Consider the following 27,573-nt stretch of genomic DNA (forward strand, 5'->3'; position numbering starts at 1 on the left):
AAAGGCATAATTGATATGCAATATTGCCACAATATCAATATGACCCTGTTAGTGTAATTGAGAACAGAAATATGGACTGTAGCAATAGCAGCATCCCAATTTCCTTTCCCCTGATGCTCTCATTTGACTTGTAGTTTACCAACAGGTCATTAAACTGGTGGAGACATTGCATTGGTGCATCCTACAAAGATAGTATTTTTCAAATGAAGGACTACACTGGAAATATTAGTTTGGAAGTAAAGGTTTACCATCTCTATGTATGTGTAAAGAAGTAACCTCATCTTGTAGGGGTCAGGCTATCCTGACCAGTGCCTTGAACAGCACCTACCCCTCCCAGGGCAGCTTTGCCCATGGCTCAGTAACTTTGGTTGCTCTGGGTCTTAGGAGTCCTCTGTAAGGAATAACATTGCCTTGAAGAAACTGGTGTTTGGCTGATTTGCTTTCAATTTTGCTGTCTCAGAGAATATCTTTGGTTATTTACTTCATTGCTTTGCAAAGGCAGGATTTATCAGTGACAGCAAGTAGAAATTGGAAGAAGTGAAGGGAGAAATTATGTGAGCCCTTTTAATACAAAGAACTGTAGTATAAGTTTAGAAGATTATTTTATCTTTGGCTTCACTGACAGGTCCCCTGTTACATAAATGTTCTGCTTTTTCCAGTTAGGTATTGCCTAAATGTCAGTCATGGCCATTTCCTGAAATAGGAACACTGAGTTTATTTAATTTGGGGGGTTTAAGTATTTTCCATTTCAGAATAATAAATATATAAGATATAGGATCTCTTCTATGTAAATGCTACATTCTGGGATTATACAGGAGTATGTTTAGATATATTAAAAACTTCTCAGTCATGATTTTAAGAGTAAAGCTTTGATTTTTCTTCTGACATTGCTACAGCAAGCTTTCATGTCAAAAGAAACCCACTGAAGATGTTGATTTATTGGGAAAGGGGTGAAATGTCATACTCTTAACTACATCTTTTCATTTTCCAAGCTCCTCCTAGAGAACTGACAGAAGAAGAGAAACAACAAGTTCTCCATTCAGAAGAATTCCTGATATTTTTTGATCGGACAATACGTGTAATTGAGCGAGCTTTGGCTGAAGATTCAGACATCTTCTTTGACTATAGTGGCAGAGATGTAGAAGAAAAAGATGGGTCAGTTTGAAGTTTTTTTTACTTTTGTAAAATAAGCTTTCTAGAGATAATTCCAGAGACAGGGAGCCTTAATTTTAAACAAAATTTAACATTTTTATAGTTAAAAAAGGTTGAAATTTCTGGATGAAGGCCTGGGTTACTTTGTTATCTGAAATTATATTGTAAAACACCTTTGTGCTTTATTGAACTGGGGTGTTTATATTCTACTACTGTCTCAGGTCTGTAATGGATCCCACTGTACTGTGCTTTGTGGGGATGAAAAGGATGATTTCCCAAAGTGTTTGCAATCTAAATGGCACAAGAAGTGACAGGTTTTGTATTCAGCAATTGGTAGGGGAGCAGAAGCATTGAAACTTGTTAGGAGGAGAGAAAGTATTTAGATTTCAACAGCTACATATCTGTTGAAGCCTCATGGCAGATCAGTAGCTATGTTGCACTGAAGTTACTGGAGGTTACCCTACAGCATCATCCCTGTGGACTGACAAAATGCATCAGTGTGACAATGTTGGACTAGCACTATGCTTCAGCCTGTCTGTAGCATCTGCCATCTCCTTCGCTGAATGCCAGGGCCAGGTTCATCCCGAGAGTCAAAGGGCGCAGAGATGGCCTAGGGTGACCCAGAAGAGTCAGAAAGGCAGTGAGAAATTAAGAAATGTGGTTTTGTGAAACAGATGTAAAATTTGTTCCTTGGTGCAGATTCATTTTCAGCAAGACAGTCTGTGAGAGCAATTAAATCAAGGTGGCAGACTTCCCCAGGCTGGGCAGTAGTAGAACTGAGAAGTAGTCAGAAACTTCTGCACTGCTTTTCACAGCTTTTGAACCCTGGTATTTCAAGATTTGTCACTTTGTTTGAATTCACACAGAGATGTTCAAGCAGGAGCCAATCTTTCCTTCAACCGACAATTTTATGATGAGCACTGGTCAAAGCATCGTGTTGTCACCTGTATGGATTGGTCTCTTCAGGTAAGATGTGAAGCTGGGAGACATGCTTCCATATCACTTACACTTCTCCCTAAAAAACTTATGGGCATCCTTGATTTGCTCTTTTTTATGAAGAGTAGGATGTTATTTTTTAGGTAATTGGAGGGCCCTGGATGAGTGAATGCATGTTTCTCTATAAAGAAGAGTAATGGGACAATAATAAACCTGTTATTTTTTGTGAATGTCTTGGTCTTGGTCTTCAAAACCAGAATGTTTTATTATAACAGTAGTAGGTTAACAAACCTACTAAGGTGGAGTCTTACTTTTTACTCTTTCTCCCCTCTCTGCTCCTTCAGCACATGGAAATTTTTTTAGGATAAAAGGTTTAAAATTAAACTAATTAAAATTAATTTACTAAACAATTGATTTAATAAATAGTTATACATAGTAATATATAAAATAGAAAAAAGAATAGTGAGAAATAAAATTAATTTTTCTAATCTACTAATATACTAAAACAAAAGTGATCACTGCACCAAGCCTATCTGAGTTCAAGAAGCATTTGGACAACACTCTCAGGCACATGGTGTGATTCTTGTAATGTCATGCGCAGGGCCAGGAGTTGGACTCAATGATCCTAATGGGCCCCTTCCAACCTAGCATATTCTATAATTCTATGATTTTAAAAATGTAAAAGTATCTGAACAACTTGAAAAGATTGAAAAGAGGTCTTTCAAAAAATGCTGGGTTCTCTCTTCAAGCGATGGAAGAGGAGGCTGCAGCTGCCCACAGGGCATACTAAAGCAACATGCCTGGAATGTATCCAGTTTCTGTGTGCCACAAAGCATTGTCATTGCAAAATAAAACTGATGATAGAGCTGCTTAAGCTTTCCAAAACCAATACAGTCACATCAGCAAAGTACAGAAAGCATGTTAATTAGTTACTCTATTGGAGAGCTGGGATTAGCACACACACACATCATCACACGTCCTGTTAAATTAATTTGGTTCCAGTTTCACTCCAGCCCCCCTCATTCTCTCTATTTCATCCCTATCAGCCTGTTCCTATGTTCCAGCCTGGAGCAAAGCATCTGCTTTCCCTGGGGAGAGAACCCAGGAGACTCTGCTCTTAAGTCCACAGTACAGGTAGAAAAAAACCGCTCCAAGAGGACATAGAGTTCAAAAATGTGAGCACAAGCCAGTCTGCCTAGCTGGACCCAAACCCGGCCTCAGATGTGCCCTTGGGTCTTCAGAGACCTAGTGGAGCCTGGTGTGGGTAGCAAAGGTGCTATAGAAGTAGATCAGCCCAGTGTTAAGAACAACCTTTGTCTAATCTTAGAAGCAGCTGCTCTTTCTGCACCACATTAGATGTGCATGTGGACACAGCAAGCGCTCAAGACCCAGTACGTAAATGGTGTGTGAGGGCTGGAGAGAGGCAGTGGATAAGGAGCACAGTGACTCTCACATCCATCTTTCTCTCCTTCCCCTTGAAATGGCAGCAGAGCTGCTTCCATCCCCCGGGTACTTCTCAGGTAAGGTGACAGCAACTGTGGCTGGTAGGCTGAGTAGGTCTGGGTGGTGCACAACAGCCAGCTGCAGAAAGGCTTCCTGTAATATCGAGCTTGCTCTCTGTGTGAGAAATGATTTATACCTTTGCTTTCATACAAAATATCAGCCTAACAACAGGTATGCACTATTGTGATGTGGGTGGCCTTTAAGCACATATGGATTTCTACAGAAATCAAATATAAGCCTGAGGAAACACTTATCTTAGGTTGTTCACTTGTTCAGGGGCTGGAAATTACATGGAATTCTTATCTGATATTTTCCTAACAAGCAGCTCTTACTGTATTCCCAGGGCAGCAAGAAAAAAAGCCGCCTCAGAAGAACACTGCCAAATGTAATTGCTCAGCCCCTGGGGCTTGAAGGCATGTTCTGCTTCCCACCTCTTTGTTCCAGGGTGGCCCCTCCTGCCTTCCCCTTTGTTAACTCCTCACACACAGCTCCCTGGCACTCCAGGAGGGGCTCTTCTGTGCCAGGGGCCTTCTTCATGCCGCCCTACAGTAGCTTGGGAGTATGGAGTTGCTTCCTCTCTTGCCTGCTTTGAGTTTTATCCATGGGACAGGAGCTGGAGCCAGGGAGAGGTATTTCACCTATCCACTAGCTCTGCTTCTCACACATGCTCCAGGACATGACAGTGTCCAGTGTGTCAAAGGATAACTTGAATAATCATGAGAACTGCAGAACACATTGCTCAATTTTCTGTGATAAAACTGCTTCTGCGAAACAGCCTGGAGGTAAATAGAAACTTAATCAAACAAAGGACATTGATGCATTGATTAAACAAGTTATTCTGTTCCCAGTCACATGTAAAATACAGTCTCAAACATGTGGGATCATTCATACCAGTAAAGCTAACCACTAGCCCCTTGATTCTTTCACAGAGCAACAGGAAAATGGCTTAGATGCATCATTAGGGATCTTAGGGAAAGGCCCAACAGACTGAGAGTAAACACAAAGAAAGTGGGATCACCTTACTCTGTCCATGGGAGCTAACTTACCAAGAAAACCACAGTCTCTGGAATAGTGATGTGTCTCTCTTGACTCTCAGGCAGCAACCTCGAATGCTGTTTTGCACAGCACCATTTCCATGTTGTTTTCAGTTGCAGTCACGGGACATCTGGCTACCTGGTGAGGACTGAAATTCTGTAAATGCAAGTAGATTGGTGAAGCATTGGAGTGCACAATGCCAGAGAAGATTTAGGGTGCTGCATTTAGCTCTGTTTTATAAGAGTCAAAAAGCCTCATAATGGTGTTACCCAGCTAGGTATGACCCCAGTAACTGTGTAAACTGTATTTCCAGTCAAATACATAAACTGGTTGCAAAATCTACATATAGACCAGCGAGATTTCAGTCAGTGTTTGTTTATGGCCAGACATGCTGCTAACCATGCTTGCTAAACTTCCCAGGAGCATTTACCAGCCCCAAAGTGCCTCAAAATTGGCACTTTGGACCTAGTCACACACCCTAGATGGCTGCAGTCATGCTGGTGGAAGGGCTTTCACTTCTGCCTGCCAAGGTGTCTGTCCCTTCATGTCTATGGTCTCAGCTGCTCACGCGAATGGTACCTAATCTGTTCAGCCAAAACGTGATGCCCTGTCAAGAGCCTACTGCACACACTGTTTACTTGGACATGGGCCAGTGTGGGATGAAAAGGTTCAAAGGAGAAGCTGAGCTCGCTGTTCAGAAGTGGTTGTAATATCTGTTGCAGGAGAGACAGAGAAGAGAGGGGTGAGATGGATGAGAACATTGGAGGGCAGGCTGGTACCAGCGTGTCCAGAGAGGTGGTGTCTCAGGTGTGGGATTAATTCACCCTCAGGTTTCCCTCTGTTCTTGAGGAAGGAGAAGAGGTGTTGGTCTGCTGCATCCCCTAATCCCATGCAAGTGAATTGGGCGCTAAATTGTCCTTGCAGGCTGTGCCAGCAGCCAGGGATGTAGGTCCAACCCAGTCAGAGCTGCCTCAAAATGGGACAGAGGAGGCTATGATGGCCACGTGTCATTGCTGATTCTTCTGCATATGGGTCCAGGCTCATTTGGAACGATGAGCTTGAACAGAAAAATCATCAGCTCTGTGACGCATTATCCGTGGAAGCGTACAGAAAGTGGGAAGTAACAGCTGCTGATGGCAGAAGTTACATTATTTCTTCCAAATGGATTTTGAGAGCAGAGAGGTTCAAACCCCAACAATAATTATAAAAAGGGTGGTGGTTTGGTTTTTTTTAATTGTTAGAATGCCTTTGGACCAAATTCACAGCTCCCAATTGGCAGTTTATTTGTCCCGCTCCCTTTGCATGTGCCAGCTGTACTGTTCCCCTGTAAAGTGGTGAACGGTTTGGCAGGAATTTACCTGGGAAAGACAAAAAGTGACAATAATCTGCAGATATTGTTGAGAAATTTTGAGGGAAAGCATTTCTAGTTTAGAAAAGGAGAGTGTGGGTCTTGCAGAACTTGAGCTGCTGGCTCATTGGTCTGCAGAAGCCACATGCTTTTCTCTGGACATGCCATAAGGTCCACTGCTTTATTTTGACTATTTAGAGGGAAGGACAGAGGTTACCAGAGGTGCCTAGTATCAAACATGTCAGAGTGGAGAACGGGAAGTTATTGTATAGACTGAAAGTAATTGATGTTCTGTGGACAAATTGTTAGTCCTTATGGTGTTTTGAAATGATGCAAGGTCATCAAAAGAATGTGAAAATCTGATTTTTCATATATGATATTATGTGTGTACATATATATATAAACAAAGCAAGTACATATATGTGTTGCATATCTACTTCTATACAACACTGGATAATGGGTGTACAAGAAAATATGGATCTGATTTTAGAGTGCTTATTGCATCAATCTCACTGAGCCAGTGGAATTCAAGATCACCCTGTGCTTTATAAGATGACCTCAGCATCTTGCAAAATTGAGCTTCTGTGAAGAAAATGGGTTTTTTTGCCATTTGAATCATCAAGAAGAGCTTTCAAGTTGATTCTATGCATAAGTAAATAAGAGTGCATAATGAAATAAGAAAGAATAGTTTTCAGGAATGCTGAAAAAAATGTGAATTTCAGAATAAAACAAGTCAACTCCATGGTCATAGTGTTTTTATTATCAAAATTGATTAAGACAGTAGTTTGTCCTTGAAGAGATGGTTAAGCAAATATGTTAAAATTACTCAAGCTTTCAGATTTTTTCTCTTCCTTCCTTTGCATTCCCTTCATAAAAATTCTGAAACTTGTCTTTTTTGAGAATTACCTGCAGAAAATAGCATTGCCTTTGTGATATCTGAGAATAACTGATAGAGAGCTATTATCAGGGGCTATAAGGGTGTTAGGAACAAGTAAAATATAAACCAAAATGAAGCAGAGTAATATCATTGAACTAACGTGTATTATAATTAAAACCAGATATTGCACATTTAGTGTAGATTATTTCTGTCTCATGTGATTTTGCATAGGTTTTTTCATCTATCTTATTTCATTTGCTTTTTCTTTCTAGTACCCTGAGTTGATGGTTGCGTCTTATAACAATAATGAAGATGCTCCACATGAGCCTGATGGGGTAGCCTTGGTATGGAACATGAAGTTCAAGAAAACCACACCAGAATATGTGTTCCATTGTCAGGTAAGATTGAGGCAGCCATTAATTTTGTGCTAGACAAAACGGAGTTTACTACGTAGTACATCTTTCCACTGTTTATATGAAGAGGTTGAGGTTAAAAATAGGCCTTTTTGGAAAAAGTACAAGTGGCAGTCCTGTGTTTTTAGAAGGCAAACAGCCTTCTCAAACAAAAGCCTGTCAGGGCTGCGTGTCATTCTTTGTCTATTTAAAACAGTCCCTAGGAGATTTAGTTTATAAAGCCCTTGCACTTATGAAGTAACTGTGGTGTACCACTTCCTCATCCAGGCAGCAACACATGCTTTCCCACCCACGTTAACTTCCTCGCATCCTCTGCACTCAAGCTGCCTACTCTTGCCTGGTTCTGCTCAATATTTTGCCTTTAATATTGGGAAACACACTTTGCAATTTTGGACGTGTCTGACTTACAGCTTGATCAAAATAGTCTTGATTACAAGAACTACTCCACCAATTCGTGTCTGACTGTCCTTTAGGTTAGCAAAACAGTGCTTCACTTCACTCAGTGCTACTTTACAATTATGCCGGTTTAGAAGTTTATGGACAATTCAAAAATCGTTGGGTGTTTTATTTTTGTATGTCTGTTTACTCCTCTTTTGCCACTGCTTTTGTGTGTGAAATGGCACAGCCTCACATCAATAGAAGTGTTCAGCTCATTGGCTCCATCAAACTGTCCAAACTGTGGAAGAGGGCTTGGGCCAAATTTCCAACCTCTTCATTAATATCCTTCTGTGGTAATTAAATACAGGTCAGTGGTATTCGAAAAGCCATATGGAAAAGTTTCAGCAAGTAAAACTTAACAATCAGAGATTAGTAAAATGCAGATAATTCTGTGGTAAAAATTGCTTCTCTTGGAAGGATATGTATTACCTGGCTAATTGTGTAGGCTAAGTGTCATTTTACATTCAAGGACCAAACATCTTTTTGAACTAAGTTTATGTTTGGACTTGGGTACATTATCAGATGTAACATAGTGGGAGGGAGTTGCTGGAATTGAAGTTGCTGCTTCAACCTGATTAAGTAACCTTTAATTCTAGGCATATTTTTCTAATTTGCTATACTGAAAAACAACCTCACAAGGAGTCTAAGCCTGCATAGTAAATATGCCATACAGATTTATATACATATATATGTGTGTGTGTGCGTGTGTGTGTGTGCGCGCGCATGCGTGTGTGTTTGTATTACCTTTGAAATGAGAACTCGTATTTTTCTGGAGATCGTATTTGGCAGTCGATGTGTTCTTTCAGACTGCTTAAGATCTTAGCTCAGATCCCATGTTCAGATTCTTCTATGATGTACATGCAGCTTAATGTTTTGAACAAAATATTCAAGAGAAGAGTTGCCCCACTGCATTTCCAGGAAGAATAATCCTTAAACTAGATAATGACCAGATTCAGGGTAGCCGTTCTGAGTACACAAAGGAAGACTGACTACAGACATAACAACGTGTTCAATACAAATTTAAATTTCTATCTAGGTTTTAAAGTAGGTACACTTAAATAGGGGAGGTATGACTCACTACATTGAAAACAATGAGATAGGCTACAGTCTCCATTAGAAACACACACAAAGTGGTGGCCAGAGATTTGGCATGGCTGAACTTCTGTCTAGTCCTCACATTAAGTTGGATGTACCCCTTTTTAGAACTGGAACCTTAAAACCTGTGAACTGAGAAACACGTTTGGCACTGTACTTGTACATGTATCCTGGTTTCATCCTCTTCCAGCTAAATAAAATAAGTTCTGCCCATGAGAAATATTTATTTACTTGGTCAAACTGTCCACTGATAATTTGTGTTAAAACCCATTATGAGTGGGAACTTTGTTTGAACCACCATTATGGGGCTTTTGACATGAAATATCTTCTGCATATCTTCAGATCAGACAGGGATACCCTCATGTGATTAAATGGGGAAACAAAAAGCATGCAACTTGGTCTCTTGAACACAGGTTTTTTCTAACTGACTCAGATGGAAAATAAGAAAAAAATAGTATCTTAGCTCAGAGTCTGGATTTCAGTTCTGTAGATCATAATGGTTTTCTGTTAGTGGAAACCAACTGTATTATTAGTCAGCCCCATATCATTTATATTACCATTTTGCTAGAGAAACATTCCCTTATCCAGTCCTGATTTGGTCATTTCTCTAGGTTTTCTGAGAGAGAGGCCCAATTTTTGTTCCACAATACATGATCTTATAACAGTCCAGCTCAACAGCTAGAGATGAACACACACCTTATCATTATAGCTAGGTTGCCCAGATACGATGAACAGAGTACTTTGTGTGTATTTTCCCAATAAGCCTCTATTTTCCTTTCCAATGACTTTCTATAAAAAAGACGCCTCCATAAATCCTACATGATGCTAATATACCTCTTGCCTTTTGATTTTTGGGCTCACAGAACAAGACACAAGCAAATAGAGACTTATTTCAGGTGTGACTTTCAAGGAGCTCTTGAAAGCCGCTTCTGAGAAGCCAAATCAATAAATAGGTTTATGAAGCCATTTCTAAGAAACTTCTAAGAAATTTCATATCAGGAGTTCCGATTACATCAATAGAGATAGATATGTGAAACATCTCTCGACAGCTAAGGAGCTGACTGGAGGTATGACTTCAGATACCCCTTGTGCACATTTGGTAAATTCTCGAAGCTAGGAACCTTAATGTTTTTCTGTCTCCCCTGGTGTATTATACAGATGTGAGATGATTACTATGGAATTTCTTGATATTCTTTACGTCTTTCTGTGACTTTTTATAATCTTACATAGGATCATTGAAATTGTCATAATCAGAACAGGCTTTCCAAGGGCCTTTGCTGAAAGCTGCCAGAACGCAGCAGCTTCAAATAAAGTTGTCTATCAGCCATGACAGATAATGCAAAAATCTACTGGCAATGATGTTTTTACTAACTCCAATCAGCAAAACATTTGATTTCAGTCCTTAAATGTGAGGGGTGGTGTATTCTGTAAATACGAAATTCCTACCCAATTTAAAGTCATATTAGATTGTTGGCTCATTAATACAATTTAAGTGGTAGCAAATTTCATAGCTCTACAATATGTTGTGCTACAAATACTGGGTTCAATTTCAGTTAATGGAAAAATGTTTAGTTAAAGAAAAAATGACTATCAGCCAAGTGGACATGTTTACTCATTGATTCATGTGAACTGCCATGTGATCTATCAGATCCTTTCTAAATAAAACAGTCCTGCTGGCTTCTAGTCTCACCTCCTATGGAATATTTTTTTCTTCATGTTTTATTTTTGCCCTTTTTTGGGGTTTTGTATTTTTTATTATGTGCTGATGGTATTTTAGATGTGAGTCCCAGATTTTTTGCTCTACAGCTCATTATACATCTCTTTACCACAAGGTTAGAAATAGGAAAACAAGGAAGACTGAGGGATTGGGCAATTTGTTAACTTGTTTTCCTATGCAAGCAAAAAAATGTTGTCTCAGAAGCAAAATCAGAGTGGGAGGGTGATTTTTACCAAAGGGATGAATTCTCAATGCTTTTCTAAGGTAGTGGGGAATAAATTGAGCACGCAGTTAATACTGCAGAGTGCAGACTGGGAATATCTTTGTAGGGAAGAGTCAGGGGTGTCCTCTTCCCCCATGCTGAAGCATCACAAACTATTGGTGTAATCCATTGCATTCCAAAGGCAAAACACAAGCCTTTCAGAAGTAGTTTATGAGACCCTGCAGATGAGTCATCTCTAGTTGGGTTGGTTTGGCAGTATCCAGAGAGGGAATGAATTCCAGCAACAAAATGGAAATCACATTGACTCTCCCTCGGTTTGGTAGGGAAAATTTTAAAGAGTGGTTCACACTACTCTCAGCTACTGTTGGTCTGCTTTTAAGTGGGAATGACAAAAATGAAAATAGTATTGCAAGGTTATTGATGATATGACTCAACATGAGCTCAATCCTATATCGATTTATGCAATCCACAGGGCTGGTTGTATGTGAACATTCTCATGCTATTGATTGATAGTGTAGCAACAACCATATTTCTCAGTATTACTCTCTTTTTCAGAAAACACTTACCTATCCATAATGTGTTTTTTCACTGAACATACAAATAAAAATCTACATTACCCATTAATTATGAGGATTATTAGTACTACTCATCATCTTTGCCCATGATGGTGTTTCTGTTTCACAGTAGTCTGATCTAAGCTTTCTAAGCCAGTATGATGTGAAGAAGTATATGAAACTTTCCACCAACATGTCTGGTTAAGTGAGGCAAATAAGAACTCAGAGAGTTTGCAATAAATTGTCTAATTGAAGTCTGAACTATTACACCCTTTCTTTCAGCAGAGCCTGTTAGCATGGGTACAGCACTGCTCTTCTATCAGGTCCCATAGCTTTTGGGTTAGAGCTCATCTGCAGAGACAGAAGTCACGAGGAAAAGAAATAATCTGTGTCTCTCAGGGACTTTATGGTATTACAAGCCATTTTCTTTCTTCTGGAACTAAAGAGGGGTTATTAAAGTCGGTTGAGGTATCTGGATCTCAGCTTCAAACATCCGTCATTTCAGGAGAGGAGGGGTGGAGGAAGACGCTAAAGATATTAGTTTCATGCAAATAAACCAAAGTGAATGTTGCTGTCTGATTTGGAGGACTCTGCATTGTCTTTGGAAAGTTTGACAAATTCTGCTTTACTACACCCAATCTAATGATAACAGAAACAAAAAAATTACTACATTAACTGTCTTTTGATTTATTATGGATTATTTCCTGATCTACTAATTTCCTCTTTCTCTCAGCTGTGTCTTTTTCAAATGTCTCAAAAGGGCAGTGAGAAATACAAATCTGACACTTAGAAGCAACTCCATTCAGTGTATTTTAAAAGAAGGAGTGCACATATGAACCAGCTTTTATTTGAGGAAGCAGTAACCATTGAAGAGTTCTTTCATGGAGTCGACTTTTAGCATAATCATAAAAATATTTCAGCAGTATATCACTTTTAATAGCTGCAGTTATTTCCGTCCTTTTCCTAAAATGCCATGCAATCACATTTACTTGGTTGGTTCCATCTCTTTACTAAACTGTCAGGTTTTTTTGTGGGATATGGGACTTGTGTTTTCTATTTTAATTTCAAGAAAAGCTGTCCGTGCTTGGAAAATATTGGTGGATAGGGTACAGAAATCAGCCACTCTGCCGCACCACAAAATGTTTAATTCTCCCCTAGCTTTTTTGTAGTGGCTTCTGTACACTGCCATTAAGTTATGTGTTTGACCACTCTTCATTGCTTATCCTGGTGTGGTCTTTCCCTTTTCAACTAAATGGATGGAGTCATAAATGCATATCTTAGAATTAGATGCATTGAGGTAAGTGAAAGGCTATATTTAGTGGTTGATATTGGACAGAGTTGCCTTATTTTTTTCCTTATTTGGTTCCTTTGTTGTTTTCTGCTCTTTCAAAATCAACATAAATTCAGATGTGCTTTTTGCTCCAGCAGCCTGCCTTCTAAAGGTGCTGAGCGCCCAAATCCATGAGACTTGTGTGCAGAACAGGCTGAGGTAACAGCATGAATGACTAATATCCTCCTTTTCGTCTTGTCCTTGAGTTTCCTCCTCTGTGGAAGCCAGACTAGAGCTCAGTCCCTCAAGAAGTTTAATTGTCCGGAAAGTATGGTTGGAATACTTAAAAAATAAAGACAATTTTCACTGATAATTATTATAGTGCTTTTCCAGAAAAGCTTCCTCACCTTGTTGCTGCTAAGTTTCAATCAAGGACTCAGCTGTGCAGAGACATAAAAGAAATGACAGACCCTAAACTCCCTCTAAGCTTCACAGAATTTCCTAAGTAAAATTGTTCCCAAGAACCGGCAGCATGTCCAGTCCCAGAGCTGACTTGTCTAATTCCTCAGTTTTTAGTGAGAGGGGGCACCTGTGGTCAGTCTGTAAATCTCAGAGAAGACATGTGGTGCTGAGCTGACTGCAAATTTTCCCAAAAAACCACAAAACCCTTCTTTGGAAGAGAGTTTTTTCCAACCTGAATTTCCCTGTGACCCTATGATCCTAAATATGAATCAGATTCTGCCCATTTTTGTAGTAGTTCTCTGGTAAATGGATCACTGAATGTCTGCCTGTGAAGATACTGAAGCAGCTCATACTGGAAATACTTGAGCACCCAGAGTCCCAAATTTGTTGGAGACTTTTGTAACACATACCAAAATGTTGTAAATCCAATCAAGTAGGGCTTCTTTTAAGATAATGGGACTGTTTTGTTTTCACTTCTGTTTTGTTTCCTGATGTGCATCATTAGTAGGAAGATTAGAAACACAGAGCACAGTTTGTGCCATAAAGATTTCAGTAAACAGCCCATATCTTGTCTCTTAGTCTTTTGTTTTAGGTTCTTCCTCCTGTTCTCAGCTGATACCAGTTGTCTTTTTTTGCTCCTCCCATTGGAGTCTACACCACTTCTACCATTTGGTGATTAAAAATAACTATCATTTGGCCTAAGATTAGTGCTCCAGTACTTGTGGGGAGATTGTGTGTGAGTCAGCAGAAGTTACACCCATACATCCGAAGGATAAATGTAGTAGTACTTGGAAAATAGTTTTTGGTGTCTTAGGTGAGAGGAGAGACCTGCATGCAGCAGATTTATAGAGGCGGACAAAGAAGGCCACATATACAGAAGACAGTCTCCCGTTTTCTGTATACCACTGAACTCAGAGACATTAGTGGGGAAGGACAGAAAAGGCAAGGAAAACATGAAAATGTAAATTCTGGCTTGTGTGCCACAGTGTCTTAGCCAGTCCTGAGATCACCAGTCTTTCTTTTACTGCTGAAATGCAACAGCTGTTAACATGGAATCTACTAGCATCTGCAGCTCAAAACAAAGCACGCTGTGTTTTCCACATAGCCCCTTCACCTTTGAGTCCTAAAATCTCTTAAACTGACTTATTTCCAAAAACTTAAATCATTATATTTTCATAACAAGAGTGGGAGAAGGAAACCTTGTTCCAGGCAAGGTCAGAGAGCAAATAAGGATCCTTATTTAGTGTAAAGGAGTGTCAATTGGATTCACAAAGTTATATGCCTTCCCTTGGGCTTTAGCTGTATCTTTCCAAACCTTTAGCAAAGCTGCTTTTTTCATGACGGCTTGGATCTATTGCTGTCTTGTACAGAACCCTGAGGAGTGACACACCCATCAAAGCCAATGTGTATCTTATAACAAAATAATTATGTGCCATATCCCATCAGTCTGTGAAATGACAAAATTAGTAATTAGCACTCTGAATTACTTGGGGACTGTTTTTATACCTACAAAGCCTAGCAACAGAATGCTCCTTTGCTTAGAGCAATGCTTAACAGAGATCATCTTCCTCATTGGAAACTGAGATTTCAATTATGAATTAGGAAATGATAAATTTGCTTGTCTTGGATAGAAAATTTTAGGTGGTTCCCACTTCTAAGTCTTTTTTGGAGGGGGCAGACTGTCATATACTTAAATGATATGCTGTCACTACTAGCAATAGCATTGTGCTTTTTGCAAGTGTTAAAATAGTGATTTGTAATGAATCTGTACTTAAAGATGGTGTTTCTCTTCCCAGTTCTGTAGTCTTCCTTTCAGACCAAATGTAAAGAATATGTTGGCTATTTGATATGGTGAGCATACTTTTATTTTTCCAAGTTTCTTTTTTTCACTGATAACTTGCATTATACCTTTCTGAATTATAGGCATCTAATATGCAATTTGGAGAAAACCTAACCTTTGAATTTGCCAAGTTAGACATGCAGTATTTTTAAACTTTAGCTAGCTAAGGAAAAAAAAAGATCTCAGTCAAAAAACCATATTTCATAAGAGAAAATTATAGAGATATTGATGGTTTGCCAAAACCTCAAGCAGTGACAAAATCCACAGTGTCCTGAAAGGGATGCCTTTGGAAAACCATTCCTTTGCAGATGGCTTAGATTATTGATACTTACAAACACATGACATTATTTGCTCAACTCAGAATTTTGAAAAACTCTGTTGATAAAAAAATGCAGATTTGTCACACTATCCCAAAATCGCAGAGAAAAAAAAATCACCAAATCCTGCAACTGTTCCTGAGGGCATTTTACAGTTTAGTAGTTGTTGATTTGATTACATTTCAACATGACCTAGTGTAAAATATTTTAAGAAAAAGGGAGGAAGGAAGGGAAAAAAACCCCCAACTTTCCTTTGTTGATGTGAACATTATGTTTTATAGTTTTTCTTGTATACTTGAAACTCCCAGTGCTAAAAGGGTTTTGGGTGAACAAGAAATCCACGATCAGATGTGAGATCAATAAGTCACTGAGATCCTTCCACAGATTTTTTTCCATAAAGGATGTAAAATACCATACAATTCCCTAGCTGCACTGCAAATGATGGATAAACAGCCATAGGCATGACTTTTCTGTTTGGGTTATGTAACTGTTCTCAGCACAAGCTACTTGCAATGAAGAGTACATTTGGTCCAAATTCAAGAAAATTATTTCACCTCATGATTTTTGTCTCTGTGGGAGCTCTATGTGAGGAGTGAAGCCTCTTTCTGTGTTACCTGGCACAAAATATAAAACAGTTACTCTTCTAAAGTGCTGTAAAAGCCTCAGAAACCAAGGAATCCATCATTACAGCCCAGGATACAACTTTCCTCTGCCTTAGGTCTAAAATCAGCAGTTTTCCACTCTCTGCCCCCATGGCTGGATGACTGACAAGTACTTCCCTGAAAAGAACTTTTGTATATGGACAACACTGATATAAGGATGATTAACACTCCCAGCTTCCCACAAAGGGAAGGCAGAAGCACGTGCCTCGTGGCTGAGATACTGTTATTATCCTTGGAAGACATTTCTTGTGGGCCAGAGAGAAAGAAAGATAAAGTACATCTATTTTAGCACAAGATGACAAGCAAATGTCCTACATGCAAGAAGCAATATGCTTTTAAAAATATGTTGTATTGGAGAAATCAGAGCATTTTCATTATCTCTTATCTACAAAAAAATGTGCCAGAGTACATTAAGATCTGTGATTAACTAATTTTGATTGCTCTTATAACACCATTTAGTATTTTTGTAGCTAAGATGCATATTGATTCCACTTCAGTTCCTTATTGTTCATGAACACACATGGAATCACCAGTCATTTCATGGAGAGGAGAATATACTTAACATTTGCTGTCTCATGTTTACACCTGTAAATAAATAAACTAAGCCAAATTTGGACTGGAGTTGTGCAGAACTGCTGTTTGACATGAGTCGTTTGGGTTAAATCCATTCTTCCTGGCATCATAATGATACATTATAAAATGTCCCATCACTGTTGAGAGTGGATGACCCAGGGGTGCTGGTTTTTGAGAAAGATGTGGCCCTCTGATGCTCCAGAAGCCAGCAAATGTAAGATGTCATAACTATGCTGACTTATTAAGGCTTTGACCCTGAGACTGCAGAAATGCTTATCTCATTCCTTCCTCCTCTAGAAGGCTACTCATGGAAAAAAAAATAGTAGAAACCAAACAACAGAACCTTGCAGGTGACGAAAGCGGAATGTGAAATTTCAGGAAACTAAGGTTTGTTTGGAGAAAGGAGGATTAAAAATTGTCTATAATGGAAAGTAGTCATTTATTCCTTTGTGATCTTAGCCGCTTCCTAATGCTCTATGGGTGCAGAGTCAGGCTACTCATATTAGAATCTGTACAGTAGTTTACTGTAGGAGACATGAAGAGTGCCAAAGCAACTCATGTTCCCACCCTCATTCTTAAATACAGATTCGCCTGTGGTATCTTCTGTGTTTCCACTAGATAGCTGTTTATTTGTGCCTCACAGTCTCTCAATTGCCATATCTATGTGCAATGCTTAATTAATTATCAATTATTTCCAATTATCTAGTGCCACTACTTATAAAAGGTACATTGTTGAAAGTGATGAAGTTGGGTGAATCTAACAGCCTATTATTCTTCAGATGACTGACATCATCTACCTGGACTTGTGCAAAGCATTTAAAACTGTCCCGCACAACATTTTATCTCTAAATTGGGGAGGCACGGATTAGATAGTGGACCACTCAGTGGATAAAGAATTGGCTCCATAGCCACACTGAATGTGTTGAAGTCAACAGCTCAATGTCCAAGTGGAGACCAGTGACAAGTGGTGCTCCTCCGGGGTCAGTGTTGGGATCAGCACTTTTTAACACCTTTGCTGGCAACACGGACAATGGGATTGAGTGCCCCCTCAGCATGTTCACCAACACCAAGCTGTGTGGTTTGGTCGATACATGTTGGTTCACCAACACCAAACTGTTTGGTTTGGAGCAAAGGGATACAATCCAGAGGGACCTTTACATGCTTGAGAGGTGAGTGTGTGAGCACCTCATGAAGTTCAACAAGGCCAAGTGCAAGATCCTGCACCTGGGTAGAGACAAGCACAAATACAGCCTGGACTGAGAATGGATTGAGAGCAGCCCTGAGGAGAGAGACTTGGGGGTGTTGGTTGATGAGAATCTCAACGTGAGCTGGCAATGGGGTCTCCACCCATGGAGACAGTCAAAACACACAGTCATGAACAATCTACTCCAGCTGATCCTGCTCTGAGCAAGGGGTTGGACTAGGCAGTCTCTAGATGTGTCTTCCAACGTTGGCAATTCAATGAGTCAGCCCCTGGTACTTCATGCTCCTTTTCTCTTCCCTGTCCCAGACATTATGCAGAAGTCATAGAATCACAGAATCACAAAATATACCTAGTTGGAAGGGATCCACAAGGATCACTGAGTCCAACTCCTGGCCCTGCACAGGACCATCCCCAAGAGTCACCCCATATGCCCAAAGAGTATCATCATCCAAACGCTTCTTGAACTCTGTCAGGCTTGGTGCTGTGACCACTTCCCTGGGGAGACTGTTCCAGTGCCCAACCACTCTCTGGGTGAAGAACCGTTTTCTAATATCCAACCTAAATCTCCCCTGACACAACTTCAGGCCGTTTCCTTGGGTCCTATCACTGGTCACCACAGAGTAGAAATCAGTGCCTGTCCCTCCTCTTCCCCTCACGAGGAAGTTGTAACTGCAATGAGGTCACCCCTCAGCCTCCTCTTCTCCATGCTGAACAAACCAAGTGACTTCAGCTGCTTGACTGTCTCTAGGTCTACAGAGTCTTCCCAAGACCAGCTGAACATCAGGGCATCCTTCTTCCCTCCCAGAAAGAAGGTCATTTGCATTCAGAAGGCCTGAACCAAAAAGTTGCTTATTTAGGAAAGCACTTACCAATTTGTTTGGCTTTGAGCAGGCTTTTGAGTCATTGAAATATCTGGGAACTTAGAAGAATTAACTACACTTAAGTTATTGGACTTCTGAGAAAAGATGGACTTAAGCAAGTTCTTTCCTCACGAGGGGCTTTAAAATGTTCTTGGTTCGGTATGTTGATCTTGTGACTGTGCCTGTGTTCTCATGGCCTGTGCGTTTATTGTGAGGGTTTAGACTGAGTGCTACACTTGACATTTATCTGTGACTTCCTTGCAAGCAGCTGCAACTACTACACCTAACTTGACAGGCTGAGTTGTAGATAATTGTTCTTGCAGCATCTGTAATGGCTTCTAATTCATCTGTGGCTTCATATATTTTGGTTGATCAAATGCATTGGTTTGAGGAACTGATGTCATAGAAACCACCAAGCCACCACCACAGCACAACTCATGTTTCTATTTCTGTTCTCCAAATCTGGAATTTGCTATCTCTGTGGGCTCTCTAAAGTTTTGCTCCGATATTTCCATCACTTGCCATGAAGTGGTCATCTGTCGTGCTTTCTCTGTGAGGAGAAAAGTCACGGACAACAAGACCCCAGCCTAACCCATACCTCAATCTCTGTGGGATTTCTTCTGCTTCTGCATAGTGCTAGATGGGAACCCCCCTGGATAGGCACTCTTAAGCCTCGCTCCTGAGGCCTGGTCTTGCTTCCAGCAGAAAGGAGGTTCTGCCTGGAGAAGAAATGGGCAGCAACGAGAACCTTAAGTCCTTAGATCAGTGGCTGGGGCACTTTATGACCATGGGGCTGAGCTGTCAAGACTACATCTGTGTTTTATATCACATAGTATCAGAGAATATGCAGAAGTAATTCAAGAGGAGTCACCAAAATTCCTGGACTTGTCCCTCACAGCCAGGTTTCCTAGATATTTACTTGATAGAAGTGGCTTCACCTTCATAGGTGCTTTTGCCTGGAGTTGCCTAACTGCAACACTTAGAAAGGGCTTTGGTTTATGTGATGTTTTGAGTCTGTACTTCTCTAGATCTATATTTCATTTGCAGTACTCAAAAAAAATGCTTCTTACTTAATGGCATTTCTGACCACAGCACCAAGTAAATTTTTCAGGTAATGCTATTATTTCTTCAATTCTAGAGGCCTTCACCAGACAGAGATGCCTTAGTAAGACTTTTGTTACAAACCTATCATAACAAAGTAGTCTCTGTCCCAAAGAACTTGCAGATATAGTTAACGGTGGTGGCAGGCAGTGACACCATGACCCATGTCCTGAGCTGGCTGCATGTATAGCAGGTCTGGTCCAGAAGCCTTTGGCTAATACTGTGCTGAAACCATTGGGCCCTGCTGCATGCAAGCAGAGTGCCAGAATGCCATGCTCAAGCTGACACTTACCATATGCTCCAGATTCTGATCAGCCTGTGGTATGAGCAGGGATGACAGAAGGTCTCTGTGCACCACCCACAGACACATGCCCTCAGGCTCCAGGTCTGAAAGGGTGGTGCAGACCCATCACTTTAGGCTTGTCAGTAATTTAATCAAAACAATTAAGAGTGCTCATGTATAACTGTTAGAGTATCATGGCCTGAGTAAAACAGACAAACCAAGGCAGTGCTTGCTTCTGCAGCAGGCAGGCACATGGACGTTAAGGGTTTGACCCTGCAATTTGATAAGGAGACAGGTCCTAATCAGAGAAAACAGTTATTTGTGTACTTAGCATGTAAGTAGTTCGGTGGAAAGAAAACTCGATTTTGATGTGTTGTTGTTATGAAATTGCTCCTTATTTCTCCAGGCTTTAATCATCTCATCATCAGTAACAAAGAAAGTATGATACTCATCAAAGACTGTATTCTCAGGCTTGTGTGTATGTATAGTAATTTACAGTTACCTAATTGATTGGCTATTGCAGTTATGGATAAATTATCTGCTTTTGCAATACAGCAAGCAGTTTTACTGCTTTTCTGAGTCACCATGACACCACCAAATTAATAATATTAGCACTTTCCAAAAGGGCTGAAGTGTAGATTCCCTTTTGACAAGGCAGCTTGTGGACTTTTTTTCTAATTATTTTACTCTTGTAGCTACATGGGCTGAACCTGCAGTTACAAAGATGAAACTCATGAGGCTGGATATTGCCTTTCTGCAGACTTGGGCAGAGCACTCTGATTCTACTGCAATACTCAGATGTCAGCACTGAGGTTAAATTTCAGAGTTACCTACCCTGTAAACTTGGCTAAGAGAGAGCTGCGTTTCCTGACATACTCTTTTCCTTCTTTTTAAGGACTTAGTACTTTTTCAATAAAAATAAATTTAATTTGTGGCTACATTTCAGTTCCATTGGTTTGATGGTATAAGTGGAGCAATACCAGCTTTGGATTTAGAGCAGTCGTGTGGCTGAGTCTCTCTGTGCAGCTTTCATGTGGTCTGGTGAGACATTCTTAGAATCCCCAAACATTTTTGAAGATCCTAAACTGGAGACATTCACAATTCTTCCCTCCCTTTCTACCATTAATCCTTCATGTTTTAACAAGCACTGAAGTTAATACAGCCTACACTCTTTCCTGTCACACTGGGCCCCCCTCCCTCCTTTCTTTCTCTTGAATAAAGCAATGTGTTCTTTCGCGTCCATACTCTTGTAAATCAAAGGGAAAGATGTCGACACACACTGTAACCAAGTATAAACTTCCTTTTTTTAATTAAACAGAATTCTGACATTTGGTTTGAAGAAGGGTTTGTTTGGTTTTATTTATTTTTTTTAATATGCGAAGGATGTCAATCCTTTTTATTTTATTTTTAGTAGAGACAAATTTTGTATCTTACCACAAATAATCTCCAGCACAAAATCTTTCAGGTATTATTTTGTAGTTTAATAGGAAGACAGTTGGAGGGAAGCAGTAGTCTTGGCATTTAGAGCTTTTAGAATTAAGAGGTAACCTCTTGGGTAAAGGTTTGGTACACATATATCATGTTTTAAGTTCCTTTTCAAATTTAATTTCAAAACCAGCTGTAATTCTGTTGCTATACTCTCTGCTGTTTTCTTGTTACTATTAATTATACTTAGACATTTATATGAAACACAGAAATATCCAGATTCACAATAGCTGGTACTAAAAATAAGCAAGACTCTTGGAAGGAACACAGCCTCTATTTCAGTGTACAAATCCAGGTATCTCAGTAGTCAGAGCAAAGTCACCCTAAAATTGTCTCTTTCAAGATATCTTGCACCTTTTGTGGTGCAAAAAGATGCTACAGGGCACTGAACTGAACTAACCAGTGTCAGATCTGATACCGCTACTTTCCATGATGATTCTCAGTCCATGACCTGGCAGGGAAAAAGGACTTTATTTAGTGATTCAGTTGCTGTCTTATTTCTAGATGATGATTTTGATCCATGTTTGCAGTTGAAGTTTATCATCCATATCTGTTCTGGGGGCAGATATAAATGTGTGTAGCAATGCAAGAATGAAATGATCTCCTGATGACCTGGCCAGGAGAAGGTTGGGCAGCTCTCAGAGGGACTGTGAGTACTTAGACTCTTTAAATACTGCTTTTGATGAGCAGGAGTGAGAACAAAAGTTTATAAGTAAATTGCATGTGTACTTTTGGCCTTTCCCTTTATTTATTTATTCCTTAGAAGGGCAGGCATCAGAGGTCCAGTCACTGTTCTTCGGTTCCTACAGATGAAGGACTACGACTTTGGCACCTTTTCATGGTTATAGCTAAGCAGCAGTACCACAGCTTTGTCCCTCTGCTCTCAGTCCCTCTAACCCAATTCCCTCAAGCGTGGAAAAGGATCTGTCCCTTCATCTCAGCTGCATTGATTTTGTTGTCCACTGTTGTTTGTGTCAGACTGACCCAGAGCAGCATATCACTGACAGCAGTGCTTTTTCACATGCATTTGCTCAGCCAGAAAATACACCCAGGAGTCTCCTGAGTGCCTGCTGCAATATAACCTGGTGTTCTGGAGCCTAGAAATGCCTGTGAACTCCTCAAATTGCTTCTTCCCACTGACAAAGTATTGTTTTGAGATCCATCTGGTGTCAAGCGTAGGCATATGGCACCAGTATGGCAGCTCTGGCTCTGGGAGCGGTTTCCTGCAGAAGAGGTCTGGCTGAAGGCAGAAGCCTATTGAGAGTCATTATTGTTTAGCACCCAGGTCTTTGTGAACTTGTTCGACTGGTGGCTGGGCAGAGTGCCATCCTAACGTATGGACATGAGCAGAGACAGCTCAGTCTCCAGGGCTCTATACACATCAGATGTGGGTACTGAGGTTAGGCTTCTCAGTCAGGAGAAGCTAAATGACTGTCTGTTCCGAGCACGTGTACCTGTGGTTGAAGGGATACGCCGCTATTAATCCAAATCTGGGCCATATTAAGCTTCTAAAATAAAAACCAGCTTTGCCAGCCGCTTGAAGAGGGCTCAGGGCCTGTTTGGATCAGTGCATCAGTGGGGAGGGAGGAGAGAAGGAGGGGGGAGGCAGAGGCGGTTCCAAAGTGCTGCTCCCCACAGGCTGAGACAACCTGACCCCAACAAGACAGGGGACCAGGGGTGCTTCCTTCGTCCCCCTGACTGCAGACCTCTCCAGGGGCTAGGTAACGTTTCTGTTTCTGATGCCAGCCCTCTCTTTGCTGTGACAAGAGCACAGACATTTCATGGTTTGTGTCTTAATTATGTGTTCAGTGAGGTTCTTGTAGCAACTGGGAGCAGAAATTTTATCATTCAGGAAGAAGGATTGCCTGTTTTCCAGGCAAAACCCCCAGGTTTATCAGTCTGAACTCTTCCCTTATGCCCTGGGCAGTGCTCCCACCTGGAACTAACTCAGGCTGGCTCCCCGGCCCTTGGAGAACTGCTCGTCTCCACAGAGGGGCAGAGCATGCACAGGGGATGAGGCAGCAGCACTAGTGTGGTGGCTCCACTAGAAGTAGAACATCTGGGTGGAAGATCGCAAAGCCAGAAGTACCAGAAGAAGCCTTTAGTAAGGCCACTGAGAAAGCAAAATCCAGTAGGCTGTATTTGCATAGAGGGAGAAAATACCTGAGCATTAAGCTAAGGTAAATAATGAAATTATTCACTGCACAGCGCAATTCAGAGAAATGCAGATGACCAGACACTGGGGTGTGTCCATTTCTTGTGTGTCCCACCAGCTGAAAGATACAGATGCTCTGTGGCACCCATAAAAAGATAATGCTGGGAATCTCCTATTCTAAATGCTGCTTTTATACTGTGGACACTAAACTCCCCATGGAATTGCCTTCTGACATCATTGCTCTTACAATTATTTATGTGCTGTTGCCATATACTATGGAACTAGCTGCTTCTGCCCTCTACAAAGGTAACTAAGCACCAATAGTGCATAAAATATCCCTAACTGAAAAACTGTGAAGCTTTACCATTGTTATTGGAAAGCACTGTGAGATTTCCCTAGAAAGGTGTGGCAGAAGTGCAACAAGGGATATGCTGTTATTTTAAAAACCTCACCATGTGCTGGATCCTCCCCCTTTGAAGTCAGTGGCAAAACTCTCTTTTAGAGAAGCAAGACTACTTGAATGGGCAAAGAAGAAGCAGCCTGGAGGCAGAAGAAGCTTATGGGGAATGGTTTCTGCAGCTCTCCTTGAGCACAGAGCTGTTCAGACAGACTGGAGACCTGTCTGCTGCTCTCTCCCATTATGGCTAAGAAATGAATGCTTTTAAAGTTGTTAAATGAATGGGCTTGATCTTACAGCCCTTACTCATCTGAGAACTGCCATTAATTTTAAGAAAATAATCACTATACTAAGTGGTATTGAGTGGAGTCCTTAAATTGTTAAATTCTAATATTTGACAGAAGTTTTTCTTTGATAGAAAAATAATACTGAAATAATTAAAAGGATGTGAACATTTCACATTTGAAGACTGCAAGCTACTTTGGAGCAATATGTAAAACTAGAAGCAGCGCAGAGCGCTTAACTCTGTGTCACGTCTGTAGGTTATTTTTGAACTTTATGAAAAACACCCTTTAGCAGTTTATATCCTGACCATTCAACTGTATTCTGGCATTCTGAATTCAAAAACATGCTAACCATGAAAACAGAATGTTTAAAAATACACTGTCCACTTGGCTTCTTTGCCCTGCTTCAGAGTCTCCCAGGTTTGTTTGGGACAAACTGAGAACTTTGTTGTGGAATGACTGTTTGAATTGGGGTTTCTTAAAATACATGTGGAGCCTTGTAGCTGCTGTGGGGTGTACACAGTGGTGGAGCTGTACTATTTTAAAATCATCTGGCTATTTCACTTCATGTAAGAATATCTGTCAGCTTAGTTATAAGGAATGATAGGGGTTGATTAAAACAACTCACGAAGCCATTAAACAAAGACATAAAATGTAGAACATGTGCTGTAAGGCCGTTTTAATTATAATGTGGGGGCATCTGTGGAACTGGATGGCAGCTGCAGTGTAGCTGAGTTTTAAACTGCTCTTAGCAGTACCCACGTCTTGTTCCTTACAAGTGGGTTTTCTTTTCTATAAAGTTAAGTCCTTCGGAAATGGTGTTTGGAAGCTAGCTCTTGTTGCTGAGAGTGACCATAGTGTAATTACTATGTTCAAGTGCTTAGATAGATATGGACTAAAGTAGGCATTTTTGTACACTAATCATCTAATCATTAGATGCTAGACTAACATCACAGAAATATATGAAAAAGCTTTAGTCAACAAGCAAAGGTATCGTAGGTGTCAAGTGAAGGGCCACAAGAATCTAGAGAGAGTGGAGAATCAAAAAGGCAATTGCAGCTTTTTTCATTGTCTTGATGATCTTACTAGGTCAAAAAAACAGTACTAAATATACTGCTGTGTGCTATAAATATGTCTATTAAGTTAATTTAGCATTTAATCTGGCTTTAAACAATAGATATCAGGCAGCCAGTAAAAAGTATTCAAACTTCATAGTTTGAATGTCATGTTATAGACATCAGGAATTAGCATAATTAATTCTAGCCCTATCAGAAGGGATTTCAAGTCTCTGGTAAGTTCAAATCAGTCTCTAGCCACTAGATATCAGAATGAGGAGCAGTAAGGAAAGGAGACAACATCTGCCCATGTCAAGGTTTTCACAACTCCATCCACTTCTGCCAGAAGGCCAGGGCCATTACCTAGGTAGACATTGGGTCTAGTTCAGTTTGGCAACTCTGATGTTCCTGATTCAACAAAGTTTACTTAAATGTCTGCCATGCTTTTTATGCAACTGAAATCTGGTAATTTAGTTAACCCGTTGTCATTGAGTAAAGTGTGTTCCCACATAGGAACACCAACACTTCAAAATATTCAGTCATTAAAATATAAAAAAAAATTTGTTAGCAAAACTCATTGGAAACAGTCAGAAAATGAATTTTTAAGAATGCAAAAATTAACAGTGAATTTAACTTTCTGACTGTAATTGCCACAGCAGTTCAAGCCTTCCTCTGCAGCTAGTAAACATCACTAAAACTGCTATTTAAAAAATAACATTTGCTTTTGTTTGCAAACTCTCTTTATTAGTATGTGAATTCTCAGGAAATTGTATGAATGCTGTAACATTTGTTTTCCAATTTGCATAGAACAAAGACATAGTATCCAGTACCAATTATATAAAAATGGGAAATAATTCCTTAGGAAGAGAATGGAAGACTTGAAGGAGTTACAGCTTGTTGCTCTCAGCTGTAGCTTGTTGGCACATGAAGGTTCTGAGGATTGTTCCCTTGAAGACTTCAGCTATTGTATGTTATTTTAAAGACACTGAAAAGCAGTAGTTGGGATAGATACCAATCTTCATACTGGCTTGTGGGGCACTCTACCAGGTAGCCAGGGTAACCATTATACCAGTCTGGTTTCTCAGCATCCCCAGCTAAAGAAAATGTACGAAGACAACTCAGATGTCATTAAGATGAGGAAAAACTGAGTTCTGTTTGGACGGTATAGAGGAAAGTGTGGTTCCCTTTGCTATTACAAGAGCACCTCGGCAGCAGAGAAATCAGTCATGGATCCGACAATGAGATGCAGCTTGTCAGCTGATGCTCTCAGGACAGTACACCTTGAGGTGCACTGTGGAAGGTCTCTCACAGTCTCATCTCATTACCTGAGAGCTCAGAGGTAGAGGAGCAATAGGGGAAGAGCTCTCCCTGATGGGATATCATGGGCGAGGATGTCAACCTCTGTCCAGCTGGTATCTGGTTACTTGAAGTTCTCATTTTTGTAAATGAAATTAAGCACTTTCCCATCACTGTCATGGAGAGGTTATTTCAGGTTTTTAGCACCATGCTTAGACTCACCCTTTAGTGTATATTTTCCTGAGGACCAGTTGAATAACACATTTTAGGGTCAAAGTCAGCTCTTTGCATGTGTTCTGTTGGCTTTAGTAGAATTACTGGTGTGCAAGGAGTATGAATAGAGTTCATACAGTGATTCCTAAAACACAAAATACTAATTACCATATGATTCCCTAAGGAGAGCATTGAAGATAACTGATCCTGTAATCCCTCTCTTCTCTACCTCTTTTACTCCAGTCCTCTGTGATGTCAGTCTGTTTTGCCCGCTTTCACCCAAACCTTGTCGTCGGTGGAACATATTCTGGCCAAATTGTCTTGTGGGATAATCGCAGTCACAGGCGCACTCCAGTTCAGAGAACTCCCTTATCTGCTGCTGCTCACACGGTAAGGACAAAAATCACTTCCTTCTTTCCTTAGAGGAAATGGTCAGCAAGGAAATGGAACTGCATAGTTGTGTCTACAATGCTGGTTGCCACACAGATGAAAATGTAAGTGTGGCCCTTGAAAGAAATAGGTAAGAGAGATGTACAACCACCTCCTGTAAGTGCTTAACCATCACACTTCATACAGTCAAGTCAGGAGATTATTCTCCTTTCCGGGGAAAAAGCAGGATTGAGTACAACACTTGGGTGAGGCACCTTTGTGCCAGCTCAGTGGCACTGTAACTCTTGCTCTCCGTTGCCTGTAAAGACAAGTCATTATAGAGACAGCGTGTCTGTCAGTCCAGCATGGCAGGCAATTTGAATCATTTATTGCTGTCTTGGTGTACACAAGTTTCTCCTTTGAACCAGATTAGGCACCTACAGTGATCTCAGCGGA

The 27,573-nt window shown here is 40.4% G+C and overlaps 1 protein-coding gene across 4 annotated transcripts in view; it reads left to right on the forward strand.

Annotated features, from left to right (window-relative positions):
- Nucleotides 1-27,573, forward strand: part of DYNC1I1 (dynein cytoplasmic 1 intermediate chain 1) — a 186,176-nt gene that overhangs the window by 110,930 nt on the left and 47,673 nt on the right. For all 4 annotated transcript variants that reach the window (XM_027684764.1, XM_027684762.1, XM_027684763.1 and 1 more), the window contains exons 8-11: nucleotides 993-1,155; nucleotides 2,019-2,118; nucleotides 7,124-7,249; nucleotides 26,992-27,138. In XM_027684764.1, coding sequence (XP_027540565.1) covers nucleotides 993-1,155; nucleotides 2,019-2,118; nucleotides 7,124-7,249; nucleotides 26,992-27,138 — 536 coding nt within the window. The remainder of the gene's footprint in view (nucleotides 1-992; nucleotides 1,156-2,018; nucleotides 2,119-7,123; nucleotides 7,250-26,991; nucleotides 27,139-27,573) is intronic.

This window comes from Neopelma chrysocephalum, unplaced genomic scaffold (genome assembly GCF_003984885.1).
Source record: "Neopelma chrysocephalum unplaced genomic scaffold, ASM398488v2 Primary Assembly neopelma1_67, whole genome shotgun sequence".
In the NCBI taxonomy this organism is placed as follows: domain Eukaryota; kingdom Metazoa; phylum Chordata; class Aves; order Passeriformes; family Pipridae; genus Neopelma; species Neopelma chrysocephalum.